The following is a 6,000-nucleotide window of genomic DNA, read 5'->3' on the forward strand; positions in this document are numbered from 1 at the left end:
GTAGAAAAATAACATACATTACAAAAACAAACAGAAAAACCCCAACCTTACCAAACCTTTCTCTGGGAGTGGAATAATTTAAGTTAATACAGGCAAATTTACAACATATCCATGAAAAAAAGGCCTGGAAAAAGCAAATACCTGACAGGACAAGGGGTGCATGGGACAGACCCACATGCCAAAAACAGGGGAGAGTCACCCAAAAATTCACAGACCACAGATTGAATAGACTCACACAGGACTTTGAAAACTCCACTGACAAACTCCAGAGCAAAAGGGTTGTAAAGCAGCCCTCTTCAACTGGGAGGGCTAAAAAGGGCTGGATAATTTAAGATTTAAACAGAAGACCCTTGTATGAAACATCGCTCTTGTCATCTCCACAGAAAACAAGAAACAGCCCTGCTCCAAATTACTGACTTGTCTGAAAGCCTACATTAATAATTTTCATCCTCTTGAACCATTTCTGCTGGTTCTACAGCACTAATTAAATAAATCCCAGAGGTCACAAGGTAAGGATGAAATTCTCAGTAATTAATCTGCTCAAATTGTAACTCAGGCTGATATTACTAAGGAATCCTGCAGCGAGCTTAAAATGCAGATAGAAAAATAAATATTCCAGCACATGCCAAGCTATAACCAACATTTCCCTGGCATTGTGATGCCCCAGGAATTGCCAGCTGAGGAACCAACTGCTCAGTGTGGTGGCTGTGTGAGAGCAGCCTCCCCTGGAGCCCAGCACATACAGGAAAAAGGGCAAAAAAACAAAGAGAAAAACTTTTGACCTTTGCTCTGAGCTGAACCATGAATCAGCAAAACCAGCCAGTAGTTTCTGTACTCTCCAACAGGCACCTCAGCACATTTGAAGGCAGTTGTACTCATCATACCTCATGCTTGTGTGGTCAGAGTGGAGGATTCTCCTGCCTTACTCACAGCTGGTTTGACACATCCATGTCAGGGCAGCAGCCACCCTTTGGATCCAGAATTATACACATGCTACCAAAGGGGAATAATATGAGAATTATGGCTCCACCAAGGCCTTCAATGGCACAGATAAGACTGAATCCTGGGATCTGACCTTGCTGTTTTCTCAGATCTGCATGCAGCAGTCAGGAAGCATGGGAGAAAGAAAGGGAATAGAGGGAATAGAGGCAAGGAAATGTGCAGTGAGGAAGTTAAACCAGAAGGCACCAGAAGCCCCTTGAAAGACCAAAAGTTGATCTCAGCCTTGCAAAGGACTGGACCTGCTAATAAGAAAAGACTTGAGCACTCCCCTTAATCAGCTTTCTGAGGGCTAGAAATCATCCCTGTCATTAGTCTGCTCAGGCCCAGGAGTTTATTCCTCCCTGCCTCTGGTGCTAACCTCTGGGAATCTCTCCTTGCCAGCACCAGAAATCGTCTCTGCACAGCCCATGCTGTCATCTGAAACATCTGCTCCTCAGGCTTAATGAGACTGAATCAGCTTCCAAAATGGACAAGGCACGGTGTCAAGAAATTAAACCTTTAAGCTGCTGACGAGTGCAGCCTCTTGCTCCCATTACCAGGAGCAATCCTGCCTCACCTGACAGCTCTGCTCACTCCTTCCCCTCTCTCCCTAGGCACAGTTACAGCAGATTCCTCCTCCCCTGGGCTGTCCTGCATCTTCTCTTCCCAGGAACCATGTGGCAGCTGCAGCCAGTGCCAACAGCAAGGGGCTTCAGCGTGGTGACAGGGAGAAGCAGCTCCAGTTTCTGCTCAAGAAGCTGTGCCCAGGCTCCTCTAGCTCAGAACCTGTGTGGGCTGAGACCTCTGCTCACTGTCTGTCTGCTGGGGTGATGATTTGAAAGACAAATTGTCCTACAAGTGAACTGTATTGTCATTTATGGAGCTCCCTCCTGTAAAGGGACTGATAAATAAAGAGGGAAAACGACAGGAAGCCCTGGTTTTCATCTCTGAAACAGCTCTGCTGCTCCCCTGAGACCCTCACCTGGGTCTCAAGATGAGAGAAACCTCCCTGCCCCTCTGCCAAGCCCATGCCAGGACATGCTCAGCTCCTCTGCAGCTCTCTCTACTCCACAACATCTCCCTTGTCCTTGAGGGAATGCAGTTGGAAAGCAAATCCTCAGGACCAGCAGGTGAGCACAGCTTGTCAGCCTCAGGAAAACAGGAGTTCACTTGTCCAACGAGACCCTTGAGCCCTTCCCACCAGAGGAAAAGTGAAGGGAGATGGGGTTTATGCCCCTCTTTCACTTCTGCTCCACAAGATCTCCTGTCCCCAAGCAAAGGGCTCACAAATGCAAGGGGAAGGATGGCACAAGGGGTGAATTCCCACCTCATTTTGAAGTTGAGGGGGTGAAACAAATTTCCCTCTATTGGAAGGGTAGGAATTAAGGATTATGTGTGTATGAGATGCCTGTTGCAATTCCTCCAAGAGGAAGGAGGAGAAATCCCACTTCACGCCTCCTCCCAGAGGGCAGGTGATGAGAAATGAAATATAAAGCACAAGATCATCATTTCCCTAGTGGAGAGAAGGGTCACAAAGGGACAACCCTTGCTTCCATCATTCCTCACTGAAGATGAGGAATCAAAGACACATCTGTGGGGAGGAGGGAGTGGACAAACAAGTGATGTTTCTACTCTGCTCCTTCTGGAGGAAAGGTGTGCAGGGAGGGTACTGGGAGAGTGCTGAAGGCAAATATCCACCCTCACTCACCCTCTGCTTAGGAAAAGCAGAGCACAAGAAGGTTCTCTGCCACCTTCCCTCCCACTTTCTGCCACACAGCCAAGAAATGAGCAGATGCCCAGACCTCCCTTTTCCAAGTCTCTGGTGCCAGGTGTGCATGCCCCAGATCGTGTCCTTCATGTCTGTGTGCAGCGGGAGCTGAGAAGGGGAAAGATGCTCGGTTCCCTTTGCTGCTGGAGGCGGCTGATGTGCTCAGAACACCCTGACTGCGGGGTACCGCTCATCTCAGGGAGGGGGATGGCCCAGAGTCCTCTCTCTCAGGGATGCCCAAGTCTTTTTCCTCACAAGTGTCCCTGAGCCTCGGAAGGGGAATTCCCACTCCCTCCTCGCTCAGGGACCTGCTGGAGATGCGCACCGCCAGTCCTCTCTCCACGGATAATTTACCCTAAATCCCTTACGCAGGAACACACCGGCAGCGAGCGCGGCCGGGGCACCAAAGGCCGCCCGGTGTGTCACCCGGTGTGTCAGCCGGTGTCCCAGCCGTGTCCCCGCGGCGGGGTCACCCAGCGCAGGCTCCGCGCTCACGGGGGATGCCCCGAATCCCTCCCGGGGACCACGGGGCGCCGCAGCCACCCCCCCTCTGCCTGGCCCCGGCCGGCACGGCGGCACTCACGGTTCCAATAGACGGGGTAGCTCTCGGCGCTGGCCACGTCCACCTCGTAGAGCCCGCTCCTCACGCACACCGGCTCCACGGCCGCCGGCTCCCCCGCGCCGCCGCCGCTGCCGCCCAGGGCGCGGAAGGCCAGCTCGATGCGCAGCGAGTCGTAGCCGATGAAGGGCTTCCAGGTCTTGCGGTCCTCGCGGTAGAACCAGCGCACCTCCTCGGCGCCCAGCTCCCGCACCACCTCATAGCGGGGCCGGCCGCCGCCCGGCCGCCGCCTCTCGGGCAGCGCGGTGGCCGCCAGCGAGAAGCCGCTGCCGCCGCTGTCGCTGCTGCCCAGCCCCGCGCCCTCGCCCTCGCTGCCCTCGCCGCCCGTGCCCGTCGAGTACCGCAGCGACGCGCCGGACTCGGCCGAGTCGAAGTCTCCGGCGGCGGCCTCGTCGCTGAGGCTGCGCTCCCGCGGCGGCGCCGCCGGCTCGGGGTCGCCCTCGGAGGAGGAGGTGGAGAGCGCGGCGCGGAGCGGCTGCGGCCGGCGGGGCGGGCGGGCGCGGACAGCCGCCTCCGCCTCCTCCTCCTCCTCCTCCGCCGCTTCCTCCTCCTCGCCGCGGCTCGGCCGCTCGTAGCCGCCGCTGCCGAAGCCGCCGGCTTGGCCGGGCAGGTGCCGAGCGCCCTGCGGCGAGCCGGGCTCGGGGTAATCCATGCCGCAGCGCGCCCTGCCCGGCGGGGCCGCCTGGCCTCGCCCCGCCCGCTCCCGCCCCGTGCCCGCCCCGCTCCGCTCCCGCTCCGCGCCCCGGCCCGGCCGCGCTGCCGCAGCCGCCGCCGGCTCCGAGCGGGCGGGGGCGGCGCCGCTTCGTCACGCGCGGCGCGACGCGGGCGGGGGCGGAGCGGCGGCGGGGCGGGCACGGAACGGAACGGAACGAACGGGGACACGGCGGGGACACCGGGAGCAGGGGACGCTGTGTGGGACACTGAGAGTGTGGGACACAGTGTGGGACACTGAGAGTGACACGGACAGCGGGTGACACTGAGCGCGTGGGACACTGACAGAGCGTGACACAGAGTGTGACACTGAGTGTGTGACACGGACAGCGGGTGACACTGAGCGCGTGGGACACTGTGGGACACTGAGAGTGGGGTGTAGTGTGGGACACCGAAAGTGCGGGACACAGTGCGTGTGACATGGACAGTGGGTGACACGAAGAGTTTGGGACAATGTGAGTGGGACATAGTGTGTTATACTGAGAGTGTGGGACACTGAGCATGTGACACAGAGTGTGTGACATGGACAGTGGGTGACACAAAGAGTGTGGGACAATGTGAGTGGGACATAGTGTGTTATACTGAGAGTGTGTGACATGGACACATGGCAGGTGCAGTGAGAGTGACAATGAGTTTGGGACACAGAGCGTGTGACACAGAGTGTGACACGGTGTGTGACATGGACAGTGAGTGACACTGGGAGTGTGGGATACTGACAGAGTGTGACACAGATGGTGACACTGAGTGTGGGACACTATGTGTGACACTGAGAGTGTGACAGCCTCTGACACTGTATGTGGCATGGAGTGTGACACTGAGTGTGTGACAGAATGTGACACTGAGTGTGTGACATAGCATGTGACACTGTGAGTGTGATACAGCATGTGACACTGAGAATATTGGATGTAGTGTGTGACACTGAGAGTGTGACATGGAGTCTGTGACAGAGACAGCATGTGACACCGAGTGTGTGACACAGCATGTGACACTGAGAGTGTGTGGCGCACAGCAGGTGACACTGAGTGTGTGTGAGATAGTATGTAAAACAGTGAGTGTGACAGAGCCAGTGTGTGACACTGAGAGTGTGACAGTGACACTGAGTGTGTGACATAGCATGTAACAATGAGTGTGACAGAACAGTGTGACAGCATGTGACATAGCATAAGGCATTGTGTGTGACAGAGACACCATGTGACACTATGTGTGACACTGAGTGTGACATAGCGCGTGACAGTGTGGCACAGAGTGTGACACTGTGTGACACCCACAAACCAATGTGTAACACTGTGTGTGTGACATCTTCAGACACAGAACGTCACACTCTGTGTGTGACAACGTGTGACACTGTGATGTGCTCAGAGAGTGTAAAACTGTGTGACACCATCAGACACAGCCTGTGTCCCTGTCCCTGTGTGTGTGACACCCTCAGACACAGCCTGTGTCCCTGTCCCTGTGTGTGACACCCTCAATCACAGCTTGTGTCCCTGTCCCTGTGTGTGACACCCTCAGTCACAGCCTGTGTCCCTGTCCCTGTGTGACACCCTCAGACACAGCCCATGGGGTTGTGGCTCCATGACTGACCCCAAACCACACCCTGTGTGTTTGACACCCCAATATCCCACCCTGCTGCTTTGTGGGGTTCCTGGTCTCCCCAAAACTCATCCTGCTGCCTTGTGGGGTTCCTGGTACCTCCAAAACTCATCCTCCTGCCTTGTGGGGTTCCTGACACCCCAAAATCCCACCCTGCTGCCTTGTGGGGTTCCTGGTACCCCCAGCACTCATCCTGCTGTCACCCTGCCCAGGAGCACAGGGACAACAACCTGCTGTCACCCTGATGGGACAGAAACCCCACTCCTCCAAATTCTCTCTGTGCCCCCCAAAACTGAAGAAGGTGGGGTACACCTGTGCTTGTTTGTGTGTG

The 6,000-nt window shown here is 56.0% G+C and overlaps 1 protein-coding gene across 2 annotated transcripts in view; it reads right to left on the bottom strand.

The window, feature by feature from the left end:
• Nucleotides 1-4,098, bottom strand: part of DDHD1 (DDHD domain containing 1) — a 65,180-nt gene extending 61,082 nt beyond the window's left edge. For both annotated transcript variants that reach the window (XM_084207735.1, XM_084207736.1), the window contains exon 1: nt 3,333-4,098. In XM_084207735.1, the coding sequence (XP_084063861.1) occupies nt 3,333-4,020 (688 nt within the window). In that variant the 5' untranslated portion in view covers nt 4,021-4,098. The remainder of the gene's footprint in view (nt 1-3,332) is intronic.
• Nucleotides 4,099-6,000: the final 1,902 nt, after the last annotated feature.

The sequence above is a fragment of the Fringilla coelebs genome, assembly GCF_963513975.1.
Source record: "Fringilla coelebs genome assembly, chromosome: 6".
Taxonomy (NCBI): Eukaryota; Metazoa; Chordata; class Aves; order Passeriformes; family Fringillidae; genus Fringilla; species Fringilla coelebs.